General features: G+C 49.0%; 1 protein-coding gene across 1 annotated transcript in view; it reads right to left on the bottom strand.

The window, feature by feature from the left end:
• LOC137562606 (A.superbus venom factor 1-like) overlaps window positions 1–26,646 on the bottom strand; it is a 335,432-nt gene that overhangs the window by 272,429 nt on the left and 36,357 nt on the right. Inside the window, exon 4 of the mRNA XM_068274110.1 lies at window positions 12,891–12,961. Within this exon, the coding sequence (XP_068130211.1) occupies window positions 12,891–12,961 (71 nt within the window). The remainder of the gene's footprint in view (window positions 1–12,890; window positions 12,962–26,646) is intronic.

Genomic DNA, 26,646 nt, shown 5'->3' with positions numbered 1-26,646 from the left:
GAACGCTGGCTGTAAACGCTCTGCAAACGTCCGTCTGAACCAGCCCTTAAAGGGAACCTTAACCATGGAGAAAAAAAAGTTTCACTTACCTGGGGCTTTCCCAAGCCTCCTGCAGCCGTCCTGTGCCCTCGCTGCTCCTCCAGTGGCCTCCGGTCCCCCGCCGCGGCTTAGTTTCGTTTTTGGCCGACTGCCAGTCGTCCTCCTGTAACGCGTCCTATTCTTCCGCATTCCCTGACGTAAAGTGCCATAAAGCGCGTCGTTCGGACGCGCTTTACGGCGGGGCATTCGTTCCATGGACGCGCTTTATGGTACTTTATGTCGGGGAATGCGGAAGAATAAGATGCGTTGCAGGAGGACGACTGGTAGTAGGCCGAAAAGGAAACTAAGCCGCGGCGGGGGACCGGAGGACACTGGAGGAGCTGCGCGGGCACAAGACGGCTGCAGGAGGCTTGGGAAAGCCCCAGGTAAGTGAAACGTTTTTTTTCTCCACGGTAAAGGTTCCCTTTAGGCGCCTCTTGCACACTGCACGCGATTCAGATTCAGATTCCGCTTTTTAATCAGTTTTTACATCCGATTCAGATTCCGATTTGCAGTGTGCAGGGAGCAAACTGCAAATCAAAATCTGAATCGGATGTAAAAACTGATTAAAAAGCGGAATCTGAATCTGAATCGCGTGCAGTGTGCAAGAGGCCTAAGAGACTCTGAAGCAAGTCTAAATTCATGTTAAGCACTATAGCTAGTGCTAAACCGCCGCTATCCCGCTGCAATGTGAGGGGGTTATACCCCCCAAATCCCCTCTGCAAAATCCACAACTTTCTTGGTTGTGGATTTTGCTGCCCATGGAGGCAGAGCTTTGAGCTGTAGCTCTGCCTCCATGCGCGTCAATCCACCGTGGATCTCCGCCTCTCCCCACCCCTCTTAGTGAAGGAAGACTGAGAGGGGAGGAGAGAGGTGGCGATCAGCCGGGATTGACGCGCCAAGAGGCAGAGCTACAACCCAAAGCTCTGCCTCAAGCAGGAAGCGCTCCCTGTATTTAGCAGAGGGGATTTGGGGGGTATAAACCCCTCATTTTGCCGCGGGGATGCGTGAATTTAGACTCGCTTTAGATTCTCTTTAAGATTTTAGTGGCATATATAGCAAATGAGAAAACTTTAATTTTTTGTTATTTTATTTTATTTTTGTTAGCAAATGTGCTGTTTGACTGGGAAACACTTATTTAGCAATTTCAAACTATTTAAAGTGGACCTGAACTCAGAATGTCCTCTCTGTTTTAAAAGATACACTAGAACATAATAACCTTTCGGCTGTATTCACAGTGGGACGTTGCGTTTCAATGCGACGTTAAAGTGGTCTGCATTAAGAGGTAACGCACTGCAAGCAGTGAGTTACCACAACGCAACATTGTTTAACGCAATTTTTTAACGTTACACTGTGAACGGCCCATAGGATTAGCATTGCAGTGCGGTAAGCTGCGTTATAAGGTGCGGTAAGATGCGTTATAAGGCTTTATAACGTGCAACCATAATGTCCCACTGTGAATTAGACCTGAAATAAAAAACAATTATTTGTTATAGCTGACACAAATCCTAAAAAAAAGATCTGCAGTGTGTCTACATCCCGATTCATGCAAGTGGACATATTGTTAACAGCCTGTGCTTTCAAATGATTAGTAATGGTGGGTCGGGAAAGCCTAGAAAAAAATACAGAGGCACCGAGAGCCCGGATGGTGCAGTATGCATCGGGCGCCCAGCACCCAATGCTAGATGTTTATCTTCACCCGGCACAGTGATTGGCCTGATGAAGGTAGTTGGATCACACGAAATGCGTTGCCTTGTGCTCAATTTATTATTGTTCTTACTGTACCTTAAAGGGAAGATCCGCGCAGACTATAAAAACAAACTGCACTTACCTGGGGCTTCTTCCAGCTCCTGGCAGTCAATCGGTGCCCTCGCTGCAGCTCCTCTCCCTTCCGGCGTCCAGCGGTGAAGAAGCCGACCTTCCGGGTCGGCTTCTGTGCGCTACATGGCGGGGTCACGTGGTGTAGGGGCGTCATCGGGTCTCTGCGCAGTAGAGACAAGATGACGTCACTTACACCACGTGACCCCCCCGCCGAGGAGCGCACAGAAGCCGACCCGGAAGCCGACTTGGTGAGCTCGGCTTCTTCACCGCTGGACGCCGGGAGGGAGAGGAGCTGCGGCGAGGGCACCGATCGACTGCCAGGAGCTGGAAGAAGCCCCATGTAAGTGCAGTTTTTTATAGTCTGCACGGATCTTCCCTTTAAATGAATTCTTGTTCGAGGTATGCTACCTCAAGTTATTTTAACTTTTTTATACTCTTGGGCGCCTCTCTATCGTGTTTTGTGCCTTCAAATGAGCTTATCTGTCATCTCTGCCATGGCAGTCAGGTGACACAAGGGAGAGGTCAAATTACAACTAATGATTAGACACAAATGAGGGGGAATTAAACAAGCTAAAACTCTCTAAGTACATACAGGGTGCATTTATCTATGTTTTCCTTCTGTCCTGTGCAAGAGTTTAGGTCCACTGAAAAAAAAAATGAGCCAGATATTTACCTATGGAGAGGGAAGGCTTTGGGTCCCTCTTACGGTCCCCGGGTTCCATCAACATCACCCCCAGTAGCAGTATTTGTCCAATTTGGCCAAATACTACTCTATGTGTCACCGAAGGAGGCTTCGGGAGCCCGAATGCTCACAAAAACGGGGGCTCCACACTGCGCGAGCATGCTCTCTTGCACGCTCATGCAGGCGCAGTACAGAGATGCCTGTCTTCGGGAGCGGCAGGGGATTCAAATGGGGCAACCGCCGTTTACACTAAGGGACCAGGGAAGGAGAGGGAAGGCTCTATAGCACCCAGAGCCTTCCCTTAAAGTGAGTGTTTACCAATTTAAAAATAAAAAAGTCAGATACTCACCTAAGGAGAGAGAAGGCTCGGTCCTAATGAGCCTTCCCTCTCCTCTCCCGGTGCCCGGTCCCGCGCAGGATCCCCCGTGGCAGTATTCGACCAGTTCGGTCAAATACTGCCACTTCCGCATGCCGAAGGGAGCTTTCGGAAGCCTTCAGGAGCACTCGGGCTCCCGAAGACGGGCCGCTCCATACTACGCATGCGCGAGCGCCCTATATGACGCACTCGCGCGTACGTAGTATGGAGCGGCCCGTCTTCGGAAGCCCGAGTGCTCCCAAAGCCTTCCGAAGTCCCTGCGGTGGCTGACGCGAACGAAGGAGCCAGCGCAGCACCGAGGGCACCGGGAGAGGAGAGGGAAGGCTCATTAGGACCGAGCCTTCCCTCTCCTTAGGTGAGTATCCGACTTTTTTATTTTTAAACTAGTACCCATTGGTTTTAAGTTAGGTAAAACATTTGCACATTTTTTTGTAATTTCCATAGACTTGAATGCCCTTGGGTGATGAGTTCAGGCCTAGTACACCTAATAAGAAACCGTGTCCAGCTAAAGCTGCTCTATTTTTCTTTTGAAGATTTCAATAATATCTCACAGTAAATAGATACAAATAGAAAGACCTAACCTTTTTATATATATACTAGTAGACCTTAGCCCATTTAAAAATGGGCTCTAGGTCTTTCTCTTACCCCTGCTGCCAGTCAGTGCGCATGCACCCGTCCGCCATGCGCGCGCCTGGCTCCCTGGTCCCGTCCTCCTGTCCCAATGGCTGTCCGTATTGTGCACATGTGAAGTATTATTATTATTATTATTTAGTATTTATATAGCGCTGACATCTTACGCAGCGCTGTACAGAGAATATAGACTTGTCACTAGCTGTCCCTCAGAGGAGCTCACAATCTAATCCCTACCATAGTCGTATGTATTGTGTAGTGTATTTATTGTAGTCTAGGGCCAATTTAGGGGAAAGCCAATTAACTTATCTGTATATTTTTGGGATGTGGGAGGAAATCGGAGTGCCCGGAGGAAACCCACGCAGACACGGGGAGAACATACAAACTCCTTGCCGATGTTGACCTGGCTGGGATTCAAACCAGGGACGCAGCGCTGCAAGGCGAGAGCGCTAACCACTACGCCACCGTGCTCCCAGTAGCAAAAATAGTAGCAAAAATACGGACCCAGGGACAGCTGGACGCAGCGACACAGGGGTTTTATTACATAGGATTTTTGATAGTGTGGGGGATTGAATGGGGGGGGGGGGAGCAGGAGTCAGTGTCAGGGATTAAGATTCTTTTAACTTTGCACTGCATTTAGGCTAATTTCACACCAGGACGTTGCGTTAGAGGGGGCGTTAAGGTCGCATAACGTCCCCCTAACGCAACGCCTGGGGGTGCTGGATCTGGACGTCAGAGTGAGCCGCGTTGTGCAGCTCACTCTGGCGTCAGTGATGCCGTGATGCGCACTCTTGTGCGCATGCGGCATCACGTGGTCCCGCCGGCCAATCGCCGCACAGAGCGGCCGCTCCAGCAAGTAAACACTGCACGTCACAACGTGCAGTGCATATTAATTAGCCATGTGCCTGGCCGCTCTCCGCTCCTCCCCAACATTACTGAGCATGTGCAAGCAGTCTAACGCGGCTCAGCCGCGTCTAAAGTACTGCATGCAGTACGTTGTCTTGTGACGCAGCGTTACAATGTAACGCAACGTGGGCACTGTGAACAGCCCCATTGATTTTTCATTACCGTGCGGTGGGCTGCGTTACAGGCTGCTCTAACGTGCGCCTGTAACGTCCCACTGTGAAACCAGCCTAAGAGCTATAAATCTTCACCTGTCCACAGTAAAAGGCATGTGATTTTCCGACTGCACAATTATGATGTGCGATTTTTCCGTGAATACCAATAAAGTCAATTTACATGAAACGCTATCTGATTGACTAAATCACACATACATTTTTTGGGCAAAATGCAAATGTCTATGCAAAATTCCTGTGTTTCTACTGAAGCAAAAAAAAAAAAAAAAAAAGGAAACTTGCCATCCAAATTTTAATCGCAGAAAATTCACAAACACAATTTCACACAACATCAAATACTATGCAATGTCATTGATATATTAAAAAATGTGAAGCCTGCCTGACAGCGAGACCGACGTGGGACACAGGAGGACGGGGGAAGCCTTGATAGGATCCGGAGGCTTCCCCCATCCGAAGTGGTTAAGGGAAGCGCGTACATGCAAAAAGGCGTAAACATTAATCTGAAATATTGTTTATAAAACAATTATTTTATTGATTATAATTATTATGATTTAAAACGGATTTTACATAAACGATGTTTAAGTACTGTTTGTTTTTTTTATGATTTAACCAGATCAGGGTCCAAAAACATATCTTTACATTTTATACTACTATAAAGTTTCTAAACGATATTTTGTAAAAAAATTTATTATAAAATTGATAAACCTTTAAAAAAAATCATTTAGTACAGATTAAAACTTAATTCACATATTTCAAAAAATCAAATCATAAAAAAATATAAGTATGTTCGTAATAACTGTAGAAAATATTACTAACATTTTACTACAACTAAACCTAACCCTATTCTCACTCACACAGAACCCTCCCTCTACCTATCCCTAACCCATAGACCCCCCCAGTGCCTAACCCTAAGACCGCCCTGGTGGTGCCTAACCCTAAGATCCCCCTGGTGGTGCCTAACCCTAAGACCCCCTGGTGGTGCCTAACCCTAAGATCCCCCTGGTGGTGCCTAACCCTAAGACCTCCCTGGTGGTGCCTAACCCTAAGACCCCCCACTGATGGTGCCTAACCCTAAGATCCCCTGGTGGTGCCTAACCCTAAGACCCCCTGGTGGTGCCTAACCCTAAATCTCCCCTGGTGGTGCCTAACCAGAAATCTCACCTGGTGGTGCCTAACCCTAAGACCCCCCTGGTGGTCCCTAACTCTAAGACCCCCACTGGTGGTGCCTAACCCTAAGACCCCCCACGGTGGTGCCTAACCCTAAGACCCCCCCTGGTGGCGCCTAACCCTAAGAATCCCTGGTGGTGCCTAACCCTAAGGCCCCCTGGTGGTGCCTAACCCTAAGACCCCCTGATGGCGCCTAACCCTAAGAACCCCTGGTGGTGCCTAACCCTAAGGCCCCCTGGTGGTGCCTAACCCTAAGACCCCCCTGGTGGTCCCTATCTCTAAGACCCCCACTGGTGGTGCCTAACCCTAAGACCCCCCCCCCCGGTGGTGCCTAACCCTGAGACCCCCCGGTGGTGCCTAACCCTGAGACCCCCGGTGGTGCCTAACCCTAAGAACCCCTGGTGGTGCCTAACCCTAAGGCCCCCTGGTGGTGCCTAACCCTAAGACCCCCCCTGGTGGCGCCTAACCCTAAGAACCCCTGGTGGTGCCTAACCCTAAATGTCCCCTGGTGGTGCCTAACCCTAAGACCCCCCTGGTGGTGCCTAACCCTAAGACCCCCCTGGTGGTGCCTAACCCTAAGACCCCCTTGGTGGTGCCTAACCCTAGGACCCCCTGGTGGTGCCTAACCCTAAGAACCCCTGGTGATGCCTAACCCTAAGACCCCCCTGGTGGTGCCTAACCCTAAGACCACCACTGGTTGTGCCTAACCCTAAGACCCCCCTGGTGGTGCCTAACCCTAAATCCTCCCTGGTGGTGCCTAACCCTAAATCCCCCCTTAGTGATCGCTTTATTGTGTGAATAATAATGTTTTACAACTAGAGACTGTAAAAAATATATTACAATGTACTTACTGATCGCTTGATTATATCGCTAATAATGTTTTACAAAAAGTAAGTGATAACATTTTAAATAACGTTTTAGTTAAATATGATAGATATGTTTAGTATGTTTGTAACCACTATTCGTCAGATTTAGCTATTGCTCGGTTTATCAGATGGATAATAGTGTTTTATAAGTATTAAAGGGAACCTAAACTGAGAAGGATATGGATTTTTCCTTTTAAAATAATACCAGTTGCCTGAGGGTGCATGCACACACATCAGACCTATGGAAAATGAAAGACCAATTTTACCCCCTTCCATGTAGTATGAGAGCCATACCTACACAGTCTATTCTATGGAGCTGAACTCCCCATCAGATAAAAATCTTTGCAAGATGCTGCACACACAGATGCTGTACACATTCAAAAGATCAGTATCTGCAAAAGATCCGTCCCTGCAAAAGATCCGTTCCTGCAAAATGCATTCATAGTCTATGAGATCTGCAGATCCTCATACACACCTTGTTTAACAGACTTCGGGCTTGATTCACTATGCGGTGCTAACCTACTTAGCACGTCTAAAGTCTTTAGGCGCGCTAACCAGGGTGCTAAGTAGGTGAGCACCGGTTTTCTCAATCAGATCGCGCGCTAAGTACTGCGCGCAAAGTGTTTTGCGCGCACAAAGTCCTATGCGCTCGCTAAGTCCCATAGGCTTTAATGGGAACTTCGTGCGGAGCGCCCTGCGCTCTGTGCAGTGCGTGCGTAAAGTTTTGCGCGCATACAGTTTTACACGCGAAAAGTTCGTTTAGACGTGCTAAGGGGGTTTTCACAGGCGTGCTAACAGTTAGCACCACTTTGTGAATCAAGCCCTTCATCTGTTACATTGCCGCCGGCTTATTTTTAATTCAATTCACTCACATTTTAATATACATTTGGCCGCAGCGAGATGGCCACTTAAAACACAATACCATCATTTACATTAGCACTTTTGTTACATGAAGTATGAATGGAATTATGCGCCCGGCTAATGGATAAGTACCTTTTTTTAAAATAATATTTACTCTCTCTTCTTTGATGATTTTTTTTTTTAACCTGCCTGGCGTTCTATTAAGATCGCCAGGGAGGCTGCGGGAGGGTTTTTTTTTAATTAAAAAAAAAAACTATTTCATGCAGCCAACTGAAAGTTGGCTGCATGAAAGCCCACTAGAGGGCGCTCCGGAGGCGTTCTTCCGATCGCCTCCGGCGCCCAGAATAAACAAGGAAGGCCACAATGAGCAGCCTTCCTTGTTTTGCTTACATCGTCGCCATAGCGACGAGCGGAGTGACGTCATCGACGTCAGCCGACGTCCTGACGTCAGCCGCCTCCGATCCAGCCCTTAGCACTGGCCGGAACTTTTTGTTCCGGCTACGCTGGGCTCAGGCGGCTGGGGGGACCCTCTTTCGCCGCTGCTCGCGGCGGATCGCCGCAGAGCGGCGGCGATCAGGCAGCACACGCAGCTGGCAAAGTGCCGGCTGCGTGTGCTGCTTTTTATTTGAGCCAAATCGGCCCAGCAGGGCCTGAGCGGCAGGCTCCGGCGGTACTGGACGAGCTGAGCTCGTCCAGACCGCCCAGCAGGTTAAATATGCAAATTACTCTCCCCCGTCTGCCTATCACAGCGATCGACTGTGATAGGCTTCAGCCTATCACAGCGGATCGCTTCTGAATTCCCCAGGGGGACAGCCGTGTCACACGGCTGTCCCCTGTACAGCGCTGCTGCTGATCGCAGCGCTGTACATGTTAATTAGATGGGGGTTTCGCCGTCTAACAGTCTCCCGAGTGTCGATTGCCGCTCGTAGACTGAAGGCGGAGCTCCGCTCTGCCCACCAAGCAGGAGATGCGCGCGCAGCCTGCACGTGATCTCCTACAACACGCCGATCGGCGTTAGGCAGTCCTGGGGCTGCCACCGCAGCCACGCCCATTGGCGTTAGGCGGTCGACTAGAGGTTAAGTAAACATTCTCTGGCTGTGCAGAAACTTATGCTAATCAGTCCTGAAGTGAAACACAGGTCAGAAATCACTTCTGCTGCATTTACATTAGAATTACAACAGTTATGAATAAAATGCACCAGCAGCTTTCAAAGTAAATAAACTGAACTTTGGGAACTTATAATTTCTAAATGAATTATAATACGTGTGCACAAAAGCAAATATGATAATTGTATGGGTTATAAAAAGTAGGAAAACACATTTTTGTTGAATATTTTGTCAGAGTTTTAAACAGCTTCAAGTATGAAAAATGATATATTATGATTTTGTTGTTGCGCAGTTAATTTGGTGGATAATGTATTACAGAGTGTTCATAAAAAAAATGAAAAAAAAAAGTATATTACGATTTGTTGACGGCTTTATATGTTGAAAATAATGATTTATGTAAAGTGATTATTTAAATATATTACATTACGATTTAACTCAAAACTGTAAATATTATTTTATGTGTAAACGTTACTGTTCGCCGGCGAAGTTGGGAAACATTAATTATCACGGATGCAGTTTGAAAACATAAATTATCACGGGCGCCCTTTTTTCTTGTTCGGCGGCTGTTAAACGATATTTAACCACTTGCTGACCGCGTCACGCCAATGGGCGTGGCCGCAGCAGCAGCCCCAGGACCGCCTAATGCCGATTGGCGTAAAGTCCTGGGGCTTACATTTGCAGGAGATCGCGCGCAGGCTGCTTGTGCATCTTCTGCTTGGTGGGCGGAGCTGAGCTCCGCCTTCAGTCTCCGAGTGGCGATCGCCGCTCGGGAGACTGTAACGGTGAAACCGCCGCTTAACTGTACTGTACAGCGCTGCGATCTGCAGCAGCGCTGTACTGGGGACAGCCTGGAGGACAACAGAGCGATCGGCTCTCATAGGCTGAAGCCTATGACAGCCGATCGCCGTTATTGGCTGCCTGGGGAGTGGGAGGGACGGAGTGAAAAAATAAATAAAAAAATACATACATTTAATTTTAAAAAAAAGTAACTATTTATATATAAAAAAAAACACTGCAGGGGCGATCAGACCCCACCAACAGAGAGCTCTGTTGGTGGGGACAAAAGGAGAGGGGATCACTCGTGTGCTCTTTTGTGCGGCCCTGCAGCTTGGCCTTAAAGCTGCCGCAATCAATTTTTATCTAAATAGCCTGGTCACTAGGGGGGTTTAAGCCCATGGTCCTCAAGAGGTTAATATGGGAGTCAATGGCGGCGCTCTTTTTGTCCACCTGCCTCATGCGCCCACATTTCCTGCATCCAGGGAAGCAGGAAGTTTGGGTGCATGGAGAGCCACGGAGGTTTGGGTGCTGCCATAGGCATCAGGGGTGTAACTACAGGGGTTCTGCTCCTGAAATGCCCAAAGCTGTGATGGCCCCAACTACTAACCTTTCCTTCGTCCAATAAAAGGGCCATCCTTCAGGTCGGTTTATTTGTGTGGCTACGCTTGTTATGAGTATGAAGAATATGACGGCCACACTTGTTTTATGTTCCGGGCCCCCAGGCTGTGAGGTCACCAGGGGTAGACAAGGGAAATGAGTGTGGATATTAGTGGGGCCATCAAAGTTTTTTTTCTTTTTTTGGGGGGGGGGGGGCATGATCTGTAGTTACACCACTGATGGGCACCTATGTAAATCGATCAACTATCTTGAATAAGATAAGCCACACAGTTAAGCTGCAGAATACATTTTCAAAAGAATACTGTACAAAGGCCTACAGAGGAGATTGCACTAGGGATGGTCGAAAATGCCAATTTCCGATTCCGCGTTAAATCCGCATTCCGTCATGTACCAATTACCGATTCCGCTTTCCGCTAACAATTTCCGCATTCCAATGTGGAATTTCCGCCAGAAATCGCGGAAATTCCGCCCGAATTTAACATTATTTTCTCAAAAACCATAAGGTCTTTTTAAAAACTTTGTTTTGCATCTTGTTCACAAGATTCAGTTTAATAAACCCTGAAAATTTGGTGTTTCTAGGACTTAAGGGGGCTTTGCTATTAACCACTAAAGTCGGCGGATTTTTACTGTAATGTATAATGCAGAAAACCGGCAGATGCAGATTTTCTGCATTTTACATTACAGTAAAAATCTGCCGACTTTAGCGGTTAATAGCAAAGCCCCCTTAAGTCCTAGAAACACCAGATTTTCAGGGTTTATTAACCTTTTGCCGACCGCGTCACGCCGATGGGCGTGGCCGCGGCGGCAGCCCCAGGACCCCCTAACGCCAATTGGCATAAAGTCCTGGGGCCAGCTAATGCAGGAGATCGCGCGCAGGTTGCGCACGCATCTCCTGCTTGGGGGGCAGAGTTCCGCCCCGCCTTCAGTCTCCGAGCGGCTATTGCCGCCGTATTTCTGTGTACAGCACTGCGATCGGCTGCAACGCTGTACTGGGGACAGCCACGTCACACGGCTGTCCCCCTGGGGGACAAGAGAGAGATCGGCTCTCATAGGCAGAAGCCTATGACAGCCGATCGCCGTAATTGGCTGGCTGCGGGGAGGGAGGAAACTTATTTAAACAAACTCACCTTTTCCGCGTTCCAGCGAGCGCTCCACTGACGTCACTTCCTGCAACGCCGCCCAGTAAGTGGGCGGTGTTGCAGGAAGTGACATCAGTGGAGCGCTCGCTGGAACGCGGAGAAGGTGAGTGATCCCCGCCCGTTGCCTCTTAATCTATACGCTGCCGCTGGTACTTAACTATTTACAGCTGGAGGGGAGCGCAGATCGGGGGACCCAGGCGAGGGAGGGGGGTCCGACCCCCCTCCCCACCGCTAGGCCCAATATCCCCTTTCTGCCCGCTACTCCTCCAGCTCGGCGGGCGGCCCCCCACCCATGGAAAGGCGGGTGCCGCCCCCCCAGATGTGCCGCCTGAGGCAAATGTTTCACCCCGCCTCATGAGCGGGCCGGCCCTGACTGCAGTCTTCAAGAGGTTAAACAGAATCTTCTGAACAAGATGCAAAAAAAAGTTTTCAAAAATACCTTAGAGTTTTTGAGAAAATCAATGTTAAAGTCGGGTGGAATTTCTGTGATTTCCGGCTGAAATTTCCACGATTTCCGGCGGAAATCCGCCTATCGCACTTGCATTACCGATTTCCGCATTCCGATGGAAATTGCATTTCCGCGAAATCCGAATGAGCATCCCTAGATTGCACATTATTGTAATGGCCGTTTGGGTACAGAAAATATATTTTTGCTGTAACCTGTAGAAAGTGTATGTCAAACATTTCTCAGGCCCGGCTAAACACCAATTAGCTCAACTAGGTGCATTTGTGAGGGGTGTATCTGAGATGGTTGTGAAGCAGAGACCTGTGAGGGCGCGATTCCACTTGAGCAGCGCGCGGCTGCGAGATGCGCGCCGGCTCTTCCAGGTCTGCGGGGAAAGCCTCCCGCGCCAATTCGGATGGAAAAGCCGGCCGAATCGCTAGCGGTAGCGATTTGGCTGGCGTTACCATTGCACCCTATGGCAGAGTTTCCCCGCACTATTCGCCTGTGGGGAAACTCTGCGGATTCGCAACGGTTTCCGTTCAAGTGGAAACGTGCCCTGAAAGAGAAAAAACAAAACAATGGTCTTACCAGTACTAGTGGGCAGAAATTACACCTATGTGTAGTTACGCATCGTAATTCGCAATTGCGCACCGTAATTGAAATGCAAAATTTGTGGATTGCGCATAAAAAATTTCACATGTAAATGTAAATCACTAACCGAACCGTAATTACGTACAGTATAATAGTGTAATTTAATTTCGTTCACAAACATTTTTATGCATACAAACTGATTTTTCGCACTGAATATTTAAATAGCTGCGCATGTGCAGCATACTGGCTGAACGCAAATTTTTTTCCGCATACAAACTCATTTTTTGCATTGGAAATTTCATGAATAGCCGCGCGTGTGCAATATATTGGCTGAGGAATTTTGTTTTGCATATGAACGCATTTTTCGCATTAAATAAAATAATAGCTGAGCATGTGCAGTATATTGGCTGTGAACACAATTTTTTTCACATATACAAACGCATTTTTCGCATTCAATATTTAACTAAAAGCCACGCATGTGCAGAACACTGGCAAATAGATGCAAATATTTTCATGCACTGAACGCAAATTATGCGTAATTGTGTAATTTCAGGTGTAACTACGATTTACTAGTGTAGTATGCTGTATGTAACGTAATCTCAACTACGCAAAATTTCACGTAATCAGAATTGACCCATTATGAGCACCACTACTTACCAGGATGTGTACTGCTACTGGCTCACTGATCGGCTTCAGATCTGCTGTCATGGCGAAGATCCGCAAGAGAACTAAATATGAGGGGAAAAGAAACAGAAGTTCTGTGTTAGATGGCGTGATACAGTGTGTGAATGCCAGAGGCGGGACAAGGTCGTCCAGCACTCATGGCTGAGACTAGGGGCGTAACTGCAAGAATTTGGATGCCCCCTCCTTCCCCCCCCCCCCCCCCCCGGGTACCCGGTCAGGGGCGTTTTGGCGGGAAGGAGGGGTCGCAGCATGAGGGGAGAGCATTGGACATCTGCAGGGAGGGGGGACAGTCCCCCCTCACCTCGGGCTCTCCTCTCAGGAGTTTCCGCTCTCTAAGTGTCTGACGCTACTTCCTGTTTAAACAGAAAGTAGTATGAGGCACTTAGAGATCGGAGATCTCCGCGGTGGATGGAGGTATGTGTTGCTGCCGTCGCTGCTGCCAGTGATAGATGCAGGAGGGGGAGCGCCAGAGGAGAGCCCAAGGTGTTATGCCTCTAGCTGATACACCAAAGTGCGCCCCTCCATCCCCCCCACTCCCAACACCTTCATCTCTAGTTATCTGGCTTGCAGTCACTGCCATGTATCCCCCTTTCTTATCTCTCTCTTCTTCTAGCACAATAGGGAAATGAGAGCTGAGTGAGATGTGCGCCCCTCCTACACTGCGCCCTGAGGCTGGGGCCTCTCTTACCTCTGCCTCAGACCGGCCCTGGTGAGCGCACAAAATGTTAATAATACAAATCATAGTATTATGCAAAGTTACCATACACCACTTCACAGCAATACATATAACATAAAATAGCTGTCTCTTGCTTTTTTTATCAAAATGTTCTTCAAATATCAGTTGAATGTTGTTTATAACTTAGGGATTAAACATAACACATAACGGGACAAAAGGCCACCTGAAAATATTGCAGCAGAGCCACTTAAAGTGAACCAGAGGAGAAAATAAACTGATGAACAATTGTATCTATCCTCCTACTTCTAAAAATTACTTTTTTTTTAGATAACCCATGATTTTATTTCATGTTTTCGGCTGCTTGTTTTATGGCAGAAATTCCTTATTAGTGAGGGCTACGCTATAATCCGACAGGGGCCAACAAGAGAGAAGCTGTCACTTGCATGCCTGAAGATTAAAGGTGCATACACACATCAGACCATAGTCTTTGGAAAATGAAAGATCACAGACCAATCTTACCACCCTTCATGTAGTATGAGAGCCATACCTACACAGTCTATTCTATGGAGCTGAACTCCCTATCAGACAGAAATCTTTGCAAGATGCTGCACACACAGATGCTGTACAGACACAAAAGATCAGTATCTGCAAAAGATCTGTTCCTGCCAAAGATCCGTTCCTGCAAATTGCATTCATAGTCTATGATATTTGCAGATCTCATACACACCTTGTTTAACAGACATTCATCTGCAGATCAGACAATCATCTGCAGATCTGAAAATCCATCCTGGTGGATCTGATCTGCAGATGAATGTCTGTTAAACAAGGTGTGTATGATGATCTGCAGATATCATAGACTATGAATGCATTTTGCAGGAACGGATCTTTGGCAGGAGAAGATCTTTTGCAGATACTGATCTTTTATGTCTGTACAGCATCTTTGTGTGCAGCATCTTGCAAATATTTCTGTCTGATGGGGAGTTCAGCTCCATAGAATAGACTGTGTAGGTATGACTCTCATACTACATGGAAGGGGGTAAAATTGGTCTGTGATCTTTCATTTTCCAAAGACTATGGTCTGATGTGTGTATGCACCCTAACTCTTTCAGACAGTAAAAAAACACACAGCTTAGTTATGAATATGTTTGGCACTGCACATAGACATATTTATCTCATCATGTCACATGTCACCTCAGGTACACTGAGGTAACATGATGTGACATCTAGAGATACATAGAGAGCACACTTCCTCTTGCTCAGACTGGTCGCCACTGGAGGAAGTTACAGGACCCGGTACCGGATCTGCGGGCAGCGGAGGACGGCAGCATGGGAGCGATCCTTGCACATGGGGCTGGAGGAAGCCCCAGGTATGTATAAACCTTTTTTATTTTTTCGTCTCTGGTACACTTTAAAGAGAGTCTGTAACAAAATTTTGAGCCTTATTTCTTCTATCCTATAAGTTCCTATGCCTGTTCTAATGTGGTCTGTCTTACTGCAGCCTTTAGTAGTTGCACTCAGTGGTGCTCATCAGAGCTAGGATATCCGAGATACTCGGATACAGGGTCGGACTGGGCCACAGTAGTACAGTTTTTTCCCTCGGTGGGCCCCCCCTCCAGGTCTCTGGTGGGACCCCCCTCCTTGTCTGACAGAGCTCCAATTGCTGCCTGTAGCACAAAAATTCTCTTATCAGTGCTGTAATCACTCATGCTGAGAGCAGTGGTGTAGCTAAGGAGCTGTGGGCCTTGATGCAAATTTTAGAATGGGGCCCCCCAAGCACTCTATACATAACAATTGATACGGCGCACCAAAACCTGCCAATGGCAACTACAGTGTCAGAGGTGCAAGAAGGGGATGGGAAATAGCTTGTTAATGATTACCACTGTTCAAAGTATCTATAGAAGTTATTATTATGAGCAAAGGACCAATAGAGAGGTAATACTGTAGTTGAGGGAGGGCCCTTCGGGGCACCTTTGGCCCATGGGTCCCGGTGTGGTCGCAACCTCTGCAAAGTAGGACATTACTTTATATTGAAGGAGGGGACTCTATGCAAAGTTTTGCTGGGCAGCAGTGTCTCTGAATTACAATGCTGCTAAGATCATGTACATTTGGCCCTGTCCAGAATACATCATGACCACGCCCATCTTCCGGTGCATGGTCACGACCTTTTTTCACCGCAATCATGGGATGTGTGGGCCCCAGGTTGAAATTTCTTTGGTGGGCCCCCAGTGTCCCAGTCTGACCCTGCTCGGATATCCTAGCTCTTTTTTCACTATTCGAGCTCGAATACCGAGCTCGAATAGTATTAGCTATCCGGGCTGTGCTATCCGAGCGCTCTCAGAAAGCAAGCAGCTATCCGGAGATATCCTAGCTATCCGAGCTCGGATAGCGTCACGAGCTCGGATAGCGTCACGACAGACGTCACCTCGAGTCCTCACAAGCGAATCAGAGGGCTCCCAGCCCTCTGACTGCAGCCAATCACAGAGGGGGAGCCTGGCCAAGCCCCCCTCTATAAATAGCGGACGCCATCTTGCCTCACTCGTCCTGCTTGCGACTTACTGACTGATAGTACTGAGAGACTGCTCCAGTGCTTTTTGTCTGTGAGCAAGTGCATTTCTATTGTTCTAAACCAAGCGTTTTTACACTCACCTGTATTGCTTTGTATTGTAGATAGATTGTATTTTAGGCAGTTTAGTTTGTGTGATTACTAGTAGGGACTAGGGAGGGAGACTGTCCTTGGTGCTGCTGCAGGCCTGCAGCCAGCAGCTAGGCCCTGTGCCTAGGCAAGGCAGCCTGCCCTGCTCTGTGCTCTAGTCTCTACCTTACCTGTGCTCTCACCTGTCCTACTCTACTCCTGTACTACTACTTATGTGTTAGATAGATTATTGTACTACTTTGTAGTTAGCAAGGCCCAGCTTTACTGCTATACCTGTCCTGCTGTATCTGCTCTCAGTAATCTAGTCACACCTGTTCTATTATTTAGCTTGATTCTTCTATTGTTTAGTTAGTAGTACTGTGTGTACTACTGTACACTAGTCTGTGTATAGGGACCGTCCATCACCGCGTTACCTAGGGTCTTTGTGTGCGCAGTGCACGTCTGCGCTATGCGCACCCTCCAGTTAGTGCTACACCCGTCCTATTGTTTATATATTACTTCTATTGTGTATTCGCTGAATTGTACTGTAGTCTGACACCGTCAGTCAGCGTCAGCTAGGGTCTTTGTGTGCGCAGTGCACGTCTGCGCTGTCCGCACCCTCCAGTTAGTGCTACACCCGTCCTATTGTTTATATATTACTTCTATTGTGTATTCGCTGAATTGTACTGTAGTCTGACACCATCAGTCAGCGTCAGCTAGGGTCTTTGTGTGCGCAGTGCACGTCTGCGCTGTCCGCACCCTCCAGTTAGTGCTACACCCGTCCTATTGTTTATATATTACTTCTATTGTGTATTCGCTGAATTGTACTGTAGTCTGACACCGTCAGTCAGCGTCAGGCCGTCAGCTAGGGTCTTTGTGTGCGCAGTGCATGTCTGCGCTGCCCGCACCCTCCAGTTAGTGCTACACCCGTCCTATTGTTTATATATTACTTCTATTGTGTATTCGCTGAATTGTACTGTAGTCTGACACCGTCAGTCAGCGTCAGCTAGGGTCTTTGTGTGCGCAGTGCACGTCTGCACTGTCCGCACCCTCCAGTTAGTGCTACACCCGTCCTATTGTTTATATATTACTTCTATTGTGTATTCGCTGAATTGTACTGTAGTCTGACACCGTCAGTCAGCGTCAGCTAGGGTCTTTGTGTGCGCAGTGCACGTCTGCGCTGTCCGCACCCTCCAGTTAGTGCTACACCCGTCCTATTGTTTATATATTACTTCTATTGTGTATTCGCTGAATTGTACTGTAGTCTGACACCATCAGTCAGCGTCAGCTAGGGTCTTTGTGTGCGCAGTGCACGTCTGCGCTGTCCGCACCCTCCAGTTAGTGCTACACCCGTCCTATTGTTCATATATTACTTCTATTGTGTATTCGCTGAATTGTACTGTAGTCGGACACCGTCAGTCAGCGTCAGCTAGGGTCTTTGTGTGCGCAGTGCACGTCTGCGCTGTCCGCACCCTCCAGTTAGTGCTACACCCGTCCTATTGTTTATATATTACTTCTATTGTGTATTCGCTGAATTGTACTGTAGTCTGACACCATCAGTCAGCGTCAGCTAGGGTCTTTATGTGCGCAGTGCACGTCTGCGCTGTCCGCACCCTCCAGTTAGTGCTACACCCGTCCTATTGTTTATATATTACTTCTATTGTGTAATCGCTGAATTGTGCTGTAGTCTGACACCGTCAGTCAGCGTCAGCTAGGGTCTTTGTGTGCGCAGTGCACGTCTGCGCTGTCCGCACCCTCCAGTTAGTGCTACACCCGTCTTATTGTTTATATATTACTTGTATTGTGTATTCGCTGAATTGTACTGTAGTCTGACACCGTCAGTCAGCGTCAGCTAGGGTCTTTGTGTGCGCAGTGCACGTCTGCGCTGTCTGCACCTTTCAGTTAGTGCTACACCCGTCCTATTGTTCATATATTACTTCTATTATGTATTCGCTGAATTGTACTGTAGTCTGACACCGTCAGTCAGCGTCAGCTAGGGTCTTTGTGTGCGCAGTGCACATCTGCGCTGTCCGCACCCTCCAGTTAGTGCTGCACCCGTCCTATTGTTTATATATTACTTCTATTGTGTATTCGCTGAATTGTACTGTAGTCTGACACTGTCAGTCAGCGTCAGCTAGGGTCTTTGTGTGCGCACTGCGCACTCTCTTGTTAGCGCTACACCGATCTCTGCTGTAGAGTACAGCCGTCCGTCACCTCACACACCCACCACCACCAGTCCCACCCCATTAAAGTACCCCACTTGTCCCACCCGCCTTTACATACATAAGTTTTTTTTTTTTCATTTGTATAATATTAAAAATATACGATGTCTGACACTGGCAGCCGCGGTTTGGGCAGGGGCAGCAAGGGCAGCAAGGGCATCGCCAAGAGAGGAGGTCGTGGGCGTGGCAGCCACGCCACCACCACCATGCGCAGTTCTGCCTCTGCACCAGTGGCTATTCCGCCATTAGCCACTGGCCGTGGACGCCTTGGCCGCCCAACAGCTGGGAGTCACGCTGCAGAGACACAGCAGCAGCAGCAACGTGTGGCGAAGATGTTCCTCCCACCGCCAGGTCGTAGCCATCCTATTGAGGAGAAGGACGCAGACGCTGTGGTGGAACTGATGGTGGATGAGCAGGCCACCATTAGCTCTGGAACCGAGTCCTCCACCCCCGCCACCACTCCTGTTCGCAAGAGCAGCAGCAGCCGCCCAGCACTGCCTGGGGAGGAGGAGGAGGTGTGCAGTTCTCCAGCCCCAGTGGGCGACACCAGCACCCTGTCACTCAGCACCTTCTTATCCCCAAGCACAGCGGGGTTATGGAGTGCTGTTGCGGCAGAATTGGAGGAGGAAGGAATGCTCATGGGCACTTTGGGGGATGATGCTTTGGACAGTCAGACAGTGGTGACTGTCCATCCGTCCATGCATGAAGAAGGGGAGTTGTGGGATCCCAGCAGGACATGTTTGCGGAGGGGGAGGATGATGATGACAGGGTGAAGGACAGAGACTGGGTGCCAGCTCTGAGGAGGAGGATGCGTCTGTGGGCCTTGCTAGAAGGCTCAGCATCGCAGGCATGGGCAGGATCACAAGTGGGCGTGGTATGCAGGCCACACAGCGTGCTGATCTGGAGATGAGTTCTGCCAGTGCCACCACCAGCCGCACCAAGAACCCCCCCCAACCACCACAGGGAGACCAGCGGCAGCAGCACCTTCAAGCCGAAGGGGCAACTTCACCTCCCCAGTTTGGAATTATTTCACCCTGCCATATGTGGAGTGCAAGTATGCCACCTGCAACCAGTGCCGCAAGCAGCTCAGCAGAGGGAAGGAGCCCTCTGTGTTTGGCACCACCTCTCTGGTCAACCATCTTGCAGGGAAACACTTTCATGAGCATGAGGAGTTCATGAAGTTGAAGGAAGCTGGCAGTGGCAGACCCGCCACCACTGCGAAGCCGTCGGCAGCAGCCACCCGCCCTCCTCTACCACCTCCAGCAGCACCAGCAGGAGTTTTTCAGAAACGCACTGCTCCTCCTCCCTCTGCAACTCCTGCCGCCGACACTGAGGCCTGTTCTGGCAGCCAGTCCTCAGTGGCCTCCTCCTCTGCTCCCTCCACTGATTCCCGTGCCAGCAAAAGGCGTCGCCAGACCCTGCTCAGCAACACCTTCCAGGGGGTGGTCAGGGTTCTGCCTCCCAGCAGCCGTCGCGTGCGTCAGCTGAACGGCTTGCTGGCACGGGCCATGTGCTCCCAACTCCTGCCTTATTCCCTTGTGCAGGAGGGGAGCGACATGCGTGCGCTCCTGATGTGTGCAGCCCTCGATGGGCCAATCCCCAGCCGACATTATTTTGCACGCACGGCCATCCCTGCACTTCACCGCTCTGTGATGGCCAATGTCGGGAGAGGGCTGGATCATGCGGTGGGTCAACAGGTCCACGTCACCATGGACTTGTGGAGCAGCCGGTTTGGGACAGGCCGCTATCTGTCCTTCACCGTGCATTGGGTCACCTTGGTGGAAGGGGGTGAGGAGGGGGGAGCAGCATCGGGCACTGTCAGAGCAGCAGCAGCAACAACGCAGTGGGTGGTGCCACCATGCAGGGTCAGTGGAATTACAGCAGGTTCCTCTGATCCGCTTCCATCCTCCACCACACCAGCCCAAACCCCCCGCCTCAGCAGCAGCGTGAAACCCCGCCACTGCCAAGCGCTGCTGGAATTGGTCAGCCTGGGGAAGACCAAACTGACGGCGAACCACGTCCTGGCCAAACTCCGAGAGCAGGAGAGGAATTGGCTGACCCCCAGAGGCCTCAGAGTCGGAGTGGTGGTGTCCGACAATGGGGCAAACCTGGTTGCTGCAATCAGCAGGGGAGACCTGACCCACATCCCCTGCCTTGTCGCATGTCCTAAACCTGGTAGTCCAAAAGTTCCTGCGGACCTACCAGGGGATGGACCGACTCCTTGAGGCGGCAAGAAAGGTCGTGCGCCATTTCCGGCACTCGCCTGCAGCCGTAGCGAGCCTGGAAGAGGTGCAGAAGGAGCTGCACCTGCCACAGCACCGGCTCATGCTCGATGTTCCAACTCGCTGGAACTCCACCCTGGCGATGTTGGAGCGTCTGGTTAAACAGAGGCAGGCTGTCAGCCAGTACGTTGCATGAGCAACAGTTGCCTCCCTCACTGCAACTGGGCGTGCCGCCACCAACCTCCCATCCATCATCTCCACGGAGGACTGGGGGCACATGCAGCAGGTGTGCTCAGTCCTGGCACCCTTCCTGCAGGCCACCAACATGGTGAGCAGGGACCATGCAATGGTGTGCGAGTGGGTCCCCTTGGTGTGTGTGCTGGACAGGGCCCTGTATGCTCTGGTGGAAGAGGGAGCGGCAGCCTTGGACCAGCAGAAGCTGCAGGCAGCTTCACAGGCCACCTCTGAGGAGGAGGGCTTGGAGTTGGTGGAGGTCCCTGACCTTGCTGCTGATGAGGGGGAGCAGCAAAGCGCAGCTGGACTGGTGCGGGGGTGGAGAGAGGATGAGGTGGAGGGGGCAGAGGAAGAGGAGGACAGCACTGTCGGCTCTGGGGCTGCCGATGATGTGCCAGCAGACGTGGCCAGACTCTTCCCAATGGCAGCGCACATGCTGAGGTGCCTGCGCAAGGACCCAAGGGTCATCCAGATGAAGAAGAGGATCTGCATGATGCGGGACCCACGTCTGAAGGGAAAGCTCAGCCAGTTCCTGCCTGCAGGAGGAGACCGTGCGCAACAAATGAGGGATTTGCAGCTGTCCCTTGTTGAGCGCTTGCAGGAAGCCTTCCCTGAGCCATCCACCCCCACTGTCCAGCCAGCACAGAGGCAGCAGCAGGTGCCTGCATCCACCAGCAGCAAGTGCACACGCACCACAGACCTGCTGTCTCTGACCAACGAGCTCTACATGAGTGTAGAGCTGCCAGGGACTAGAGAGGAGGTGCCTGCAGCAGCATCCTTCTCCTCCAGTCACAGACAGCGCTTGACCCGCATGGTGGCTGACTACATGGGGTCCTTCAGCGGGCTTGACAGCGTTGCCCCTGTTGATCCCATGGAGTATTGGGTCAAGCATCTGCCAATCTGGAGCGAGCTTGCGCAGTACGCCCTGGAAGTGCTCTCCTGCCCCCCTTCCAGCGTACTGTCAGAGCGTTGCTTCAGTGCAGCCGGTGGAGTCGTCACTGAGAAGCGATCTCGTCTGTCTCACAAGTCTGTGGACAGACTGACGTTTCTCAAAATTAACCAGGCTTGGGTGGAAGGCGAATTCCTGGCCCCTGTTGTCGGCGAGAGGGGGACATGAAGTGGCACACACACATTACACCTGATGCTGCTGTATTTCATCCTGCTGTCTGTGTCTCCACTGCCTGGAAACACATTACAAGGTGCTGCTGCCCATTCGCCACCAGCTATTATGCTCAAAAATAGCTGCCTGCCCTGCATTATTTTGAAAAAAAAAATTGTAATTATTTTAGAGGTGTCCGGGTTGAAAACTGTGCTGTCCCAATTGTGTATTGTGTATGGTCACCATTCGATTGTGTATCGTCACCATTCTGTGTTTGTTACCTTGACAAAGGGGACCCCACGGGGCCCCAAAACGAATCGTCGGTGTTTTATGGAATGGCATAAGTCACTTTATCTGAATTAAAATATTGAACTTGGTTCATTCAGAGTGTGCGGATCTTCTGGATGTCAATTGTGTATTGGACACAATGTGGGCTTCACGACCGCTGTCTGGAACCTCATGCTGTTTATTTACGGCCCTGGAACCACCGCTAGGACCCAGGGCCTATTATGTCTCGCTGCCTGCCCTCCTGCCTGCTGCCAAATGCCAGTCTGCCACACACTTATCCTCCTCACGCTGCCTGCTGTTATATTTCCTCCTGCTGTCTGTGTCTCCTCTCCACTGCCAGGGAACACATTACAAGGTGCTGCTGCCCATGTGCCAACAGCTATTACGCTCAAAAATAGCTGCCTCCTGCCTGCATCAATTTGAAAAAAAAATTGTACTTAATTTAGAGGTGTCCAAGACACATAATATAATGATAGAGAAGAAGAGGAAGAGGAAGAAGAGGAAGAGGAAGAAGAAGAGGAAGAAGAAGAGGAAGAAGAAGAGGAAGAAGAAGAAGAAGAAGAGGAAGAGGAAGAGGAAGAAGAAGAAGAAGACGACACTTCCAACAACCATTTTGGACACACCTTCTCATGCCAACACTTTTCATGAAGTTAATTTACTATTTTTGATACCTTTTTTATAACTACTACATCACCACATAATCACTTGATGTTTTTCTTCATAAAAAAAAGGTGGTTTCATGCATCATTGACCTCCAATACAAGTTTTAATAGCTATTTAAGGCCAGCTCGAATATTTTACTCGAATACAGACTCGGATTGTGACGTCGGATATCCGAGGTCGAATCGGATATTCGATTAACTCGAATATCAAACTTCGAGTTAATTCGGATAGTTTACTATCCGAATTCGACCAAACTCGAATAGGATAATGAGGTATCCGAGCAACACTGGTTGCACTGTCTCTGCAATAAATCTTATCTCCTTTCATCTGTCGGCTCTGTCGGACTGAGGCTGGAATGTGTGGAATGTGCAACACTGCTTGTCATTGGCAGAAGCTTTACACACCATCTTCAAGCTCTGCATGAGTCACACAGTAAGCTGTTCTCAGCGTATCGTACTCTGGTTAGAAGCCATGTCATTTGTTTGTAAACACTGCCTAAAACTGTTAATTACAAGCTAGGATTGCAGCAGGGAGTGGCAGAAACAGCACAGAGGGGCCCAGGAGAACATACTAAAGAGAATGGTATGCTTTTTATTGTAAGAATTTTAGAGTACAGATTCTCTGTAAGTGCTCTCCCTATTATAGAAACCCATTGCCTCCATTTGCCCAGTTCTGAGCGTGCCGTGCTTTTAGCCCGCCAGGAGAAAAGAGCAATATAAATGTTATTCGTCTTGTCTATTTGTCTAGAAACAAAAGAAGCTATATTGGGAGTGCCATTCTAAATGATGGGAGGAAAAGAAAAAAAGTCTTGTGACTGTATAGCATCATCTATGGCACATTGAGGATTGTATAACTCACAGCAATTACCTGACTGCCAAAGGACCATCATTCTTTTTACGGTGCTGAGTGGCTGAGCCTTACTGTTAAAGGACTTTCATTCCTTCCTAGCAAGTTGTAGGGCAGAATAAAGTTGAAATTGGGATGTGGAGTTTAATTAATATGGTGACAAAGAAGAATGTTGTCTCTACCTATTATAGAGTTGCCCTGAGTCTAAAGCCTCAGGTGTCAGATCTCCTCCTCCGATTTCAGCCAGATCAAGGAGACCTAATATTTGAGAGTGATGGTTGAGGAGGAGACCTCAAACCTGGAAGGACTGAGGAGGTGATCTTACATCTGAGGACAAGGATCAGAGAAGATACCTGAAATCTAAAAAGAAGGTTTGAGAAGGAGACCTGGTGACGGAAACAGGAAAAAAGGAGTGGATGAAAAAAGGGCGCAGTGAAGAAAGGGTCTGGCTGGATAACGAAATGGCGCCAGTGGATAACGAAATCTGATAACCAGTGCTGTTCATCCAGATTCCGGATATCCAGGTAACCCGGCTATCCGACCTTTTTTCAGCTATCCAACCGGATTCGGATTCCGGATACCTGGGCCCAAATCCGGATAGCTATCTGTGGATATTTGGGTGCATAACGCGGATATCCGTGGATATTAGGCGGATATCCAGATCCGAATACTGTAACTAAGGAGATGACCTCCTGGAGCCAATCAGAGGGCTCCCAGCAGAAGCCCTAGCAACCAATCACAGAGGGGAACACTGACCAGCCCCACCTGACCTCATTGAGCCAATCAAAGGCCTCCCAGCCTAATCCCTGGCACCCAATCACAGAAAAGAACCCTGGCCAGCCCCCCTGTATAATAAGGAGGGCTGCCATGATGAGACATATCATCCTAGCTTGGGAATGCTCACTGAGAGACATGCTCCGGTGCTGCTGGCCTAGCAAGGTCTGTACACAGTGATAAACCTAAAGCTGTTCAGTGATTAACCCCTTCATTATCACTACACTACACTATTGTTAAATCGTTAATTAGCTTGATGTCATTGTGTGACAGTCAGAGTGTGTGCTGCAGGGCTGCTGGCCTACCTAGTGCTGTCACAGTGATACACCTAAAGCTGTTCAGTGATTAACCCCTTCACTATCACTACACTATTGTTAAATCATCATTTAGCTTGATGTCATTGGGCCTGATTCACAAAGCGGTGATAACTCAGTTATCACGCTTAAAAGACTTTAGGCGTGATAACCTTTGCACCGCTCAGTTAGCACCGTTTTGTGCTCTTTATCGCGCGCAAAGTTTTGCGCGTGCAATCACGCAATTCCGCGCGCAGCGCCCATAGGGTTTAGGCGTGATAAAGGGCTTTTCACTGGCGTGCAAACAGTTTGCACCGCTTTGTGAATCAGGCCCATTGTGTGACAGTCAGAGTGTGTGCTGCAGGGCTGCTGGCCTACCAAGTGCTGTACACAGTGATAAACCTAAAGCTGATCAGTGATTAACGCCTTCACTATCACTACACTATTGTTAAATCATTAATTAGCTTGATGTCATTGTGTGACAGTCAGAGTGTGTGCTGCAGGCAGCTGCTATGTGTCTGTGTGTGTGCTGTGCACAGACCAGGCCAGCTGCTGCCTGTTGCCCAGCTATTAGCCGTAGCTAGCTAGGTTAGGTTAGGGATTAGGGAATAGCATTACTGTGTAATTGTGTAGTTAGTACTGTAGTAGGGCAGTCAGTGCTAGTAGTTGTTAGAGTAGTAGTACTACTGTGTTAGCTTTCTACAGAAATGCTGTGCTGTGAGCAGTGCCAGTGTGACAGTTAGTGTGCACTAGTGTCTTCTCCTCTGCTGTCTGACTGGCACTTGGCACGTGTTACATGGCACTTGGCCAAGTGACACGTGCCAAGTGCCATGCTCCTGGCACACGTTACACCTGCTGCTGCTGCATTGCCCTGCTCCTGTTGCCTGTGCAGCTCCCACCACCAGGCCAGGGTGCCACAGGCCACTGATACCACCTATATTTAACCCAAAACACAATTGCTGCGTAATTTTTTGGAGGTGTCTTGGCTGAAAACTGTCATGTCCCAGTTGTGCGGTTGGACTTTGGACACAATGTGGGCTGCACGACCGCTGTCTGGAACCTAGGCCTGATGTTAATTGACAGCCATTTTTTTTTGAGGGGGGGGGGTGTTTAAGTCCCTACATCATCAATTTGTGTTTCCCTTTAAAAAATAATGGTGATACATGCCTCATTTACCCTAAAATACGTTTTTAAAGCAATTTAAAGGCCACTTCCGGTTTTTCTATCCGGATATCCAAATGCGGCCAGATACCCCAGATACTGAGGTCGGATATCCGATCCGGATTGGAAAATTTTAAAATCGGATATCCAACCCGGATCGGATATCTTCGTATCCGAATCCGAATCGGATCTGGATTTTGAAAAGGGGTATCCGAGCAGCACTACTGATAACGAAAAACATTGTTGTCAAACTTGCTTAACGATAAATACCATTGTAAAAACAGACAGGAAATAATAACGAAAAGATATTGTTAAAATTCATTACGTATTTCACTCCATGGAATGGCCCTTTCTATCTGCTGTCCTTGCCAGGTTTGGTTTCAGGGAAAATTTTTGCAAGTGGGTCAAAATTCTATACACTAACCCGACCGCACGCGTATGCACTAATGCTTGGATATCAGATGCATTCGCATTAGAGCGAGGAACAAGACAGGGTTTCCCCTTATCCCCCTTAGTATACGCTTTAGTGGCTGAACCCTTGGCACACAGGCTTAGAATGCACCCTGGTGTAATTGGCTTCCAAACTCAGCACACCGAAGATAAAGTCAGCATTTATGCA

The sequence above is a fragment of the Hyperolius riggenbachi genome, chromosome 3 (genome assembly GCF_040937935.1).
Source record: "Hyperolius riggenbachi isolate aHypRig1 chromosome 3, aHypRig1.pri, whole genome shotgun sequence".
Classification (NCBI taxonomy): domain Eukaryota; kingdom Metazoa; phylum Chordata; class Amphibia; order Anura; family Hyperoliidae; genus Hyperolius; species Hyperolius riggenbachi.
The sequence above is the reverse complement of the archived record's forward strand: the minus strand, read 5'-3'. Positions and strand labels throughout refer to the sequence as shown.